Below are 1725 nucleotides of genomic sequence, written 5' to 3' on the forward strand. Positions count from 1 at the left end.
CAGAAATCATGTCACACTTTGTGGTGGGAACAATAAGTCGGAAAATTGACTGCTGCTCGCAGCTGTTCTCCCACAGATCTATAAAATCTCATCTCGGTGTCTTTGTGCTCATGTGTCTGCCTGACAGAACTCACCACTTCCACTGAGATATATATACTTTTTTTATGCTCTGGTCCAACCAGCTTGGTTTGTTTTAAGTGTCGGTATCTAATTTCCCCATTTTGCAGCGCTGAAAAGAGTCTGTGTTTGGTGTGACAAAATGCTCGTCTCTCTAACTTTTCCTTAGTCATCAGAAACTAAAAAACACATAAAGGCAAAACTTTGTGCCAAATAAAATCGAGGACAACAACTTCCTGTAGTGAAAGCTTTCCAAAATAACCTGGATCTGTCAGCTGCCATAATGGTGACGCAGTACTGCTGATTCCTGTCTGCTGCCTGTGAAGACTGATCAGCTGACTGGCACATACTCTACCTGCAGTGTGAAGCTGCCATCACTGCTGTGACTCCGACATGTCACATGTTTCACACCCTCTTCCCATTTCCTGTCAGTGAACGCAAAACTGTAAAAAGAAAAAAAAGCTGCAGCTGTCGTTCCTCCTTATCTGATGCTCTCACTGACATGTCAATGCATGGTCCCTTACTGGTGATGCTTCAGTGTCAAGTGACCTTGACCTTGTTCCTGTTGTTGCTGCAGGTCCAGTCATAGGAAGTACAGCCTGGGTCGCCCAGACCAGCGGGACCTGAGTGAGAACCTGGCTGCCACCCAGGGCCTGGCCAACATGATCACCGAGGCCCAGAGACTCTTCCAGGTACAGACCCTGACAACTAATCACTTTTGAAGCTTAAGAGGCAGGATTAACAAAATAATGTTACAAATGACAAAATCCTCTTTGTAGCTTCCAGAGTTTTGGCCCGGTCAGCATTTGAGTGCAGCAGGCCCCACTGAAGACTCCCTGTCTGAGGAGGGAGGAGGCCCAGCATCCTCCAGTCAGAGTGGAGGTGAGGAGGAGTTGGAGGAGAGAAGGAGGAAGCTGCAGCTGAGCACCCAGCACCTCCTGAAGGAGGCCAGAGAAAAGAGCCGAGGCTGGGAGAGCCACTCAGCTCCAGAGCATGTGGAGCTGGCCTACAAGAAGGTAAACAGAGGGAGGAAAGAGGGAGACCTAACAAACAGATGTTTCAGTCCAGAACTACACATTGATTTCAGGGTGTCCCTCATAAAAAAGGATGTTTATAGTATGAAAAGTTACTAAATCAAATCAGCAACCCTTAGGGCCCTTAGCTATACTATAGCTTTATGTTTTTTTATGACAGACTTTATAATAATGTTTTTTTAATGATTTCTTAAAGACATACAATACTATGACTTTTATATGAATTCCTCAACATACCACACTATGACTTTTTCTATGACATTTTAAGATATGAAATACTATGACTTTATATCATTTTTATGTCAAACTATACTGTAATATGTTGTCATGATTTTACAGCTTAATACACTATTAATTGTTTATGAATTTTTTGAGACAAACTATGCTGTTTATGTTGATGATTTTTTTAAAGACATATTACACTACTATGTTTGAATGATGTTTTAAGGCACACTATACTATGATGTTCTTTTTATGATTTTCATGACATATGATGTTTTTTTGTCATCTTTTAAAACATACTATACTATGATTATTGTGATGACATTTTGGACGACATACTATACTATGACTT

The 1725-nt window shown here is 41.4% G+C and overlaps 1 protein-coding gene across 1 annotated transcript; it reads left to right on the top strand.

The window, feature by feature from the left end:
* Positions 1–694: 694 nt before the first annotated feature.
* LOC126387295 (rho GTPase-activating protein 7-like) lies at positions 695–1133 on the top strand (the record flags this gene model as incomplete). The annotated part of the gene is made up of 2 exons (XM_050039829.1): positions 695–809; positions 897–1133. Coding segments are annotated over 2 exons (352 nt in total), but the record flags the coding sequence as incomplete, so codon positions are not given.
* Between the last annotated feature and the right edge of the window lie 592 nt (positions 1134–1725).

This window comes from Epinephelus moara, unplaced genomic scaffold (genome assembly GCF_006386435.1).
Source record: "Epinephelus moara isolate mb unplaced genomic scaffold, YSFRI_EMoa_1.0 scaffold343, whole genome shotgun sequence".
Taxonomy (NCBI): Eukaryota; Metazoa; Chordata; class Actinopteri; order Perciformes; family Serranidae; genus Epinephelus; species Epinephelus moara.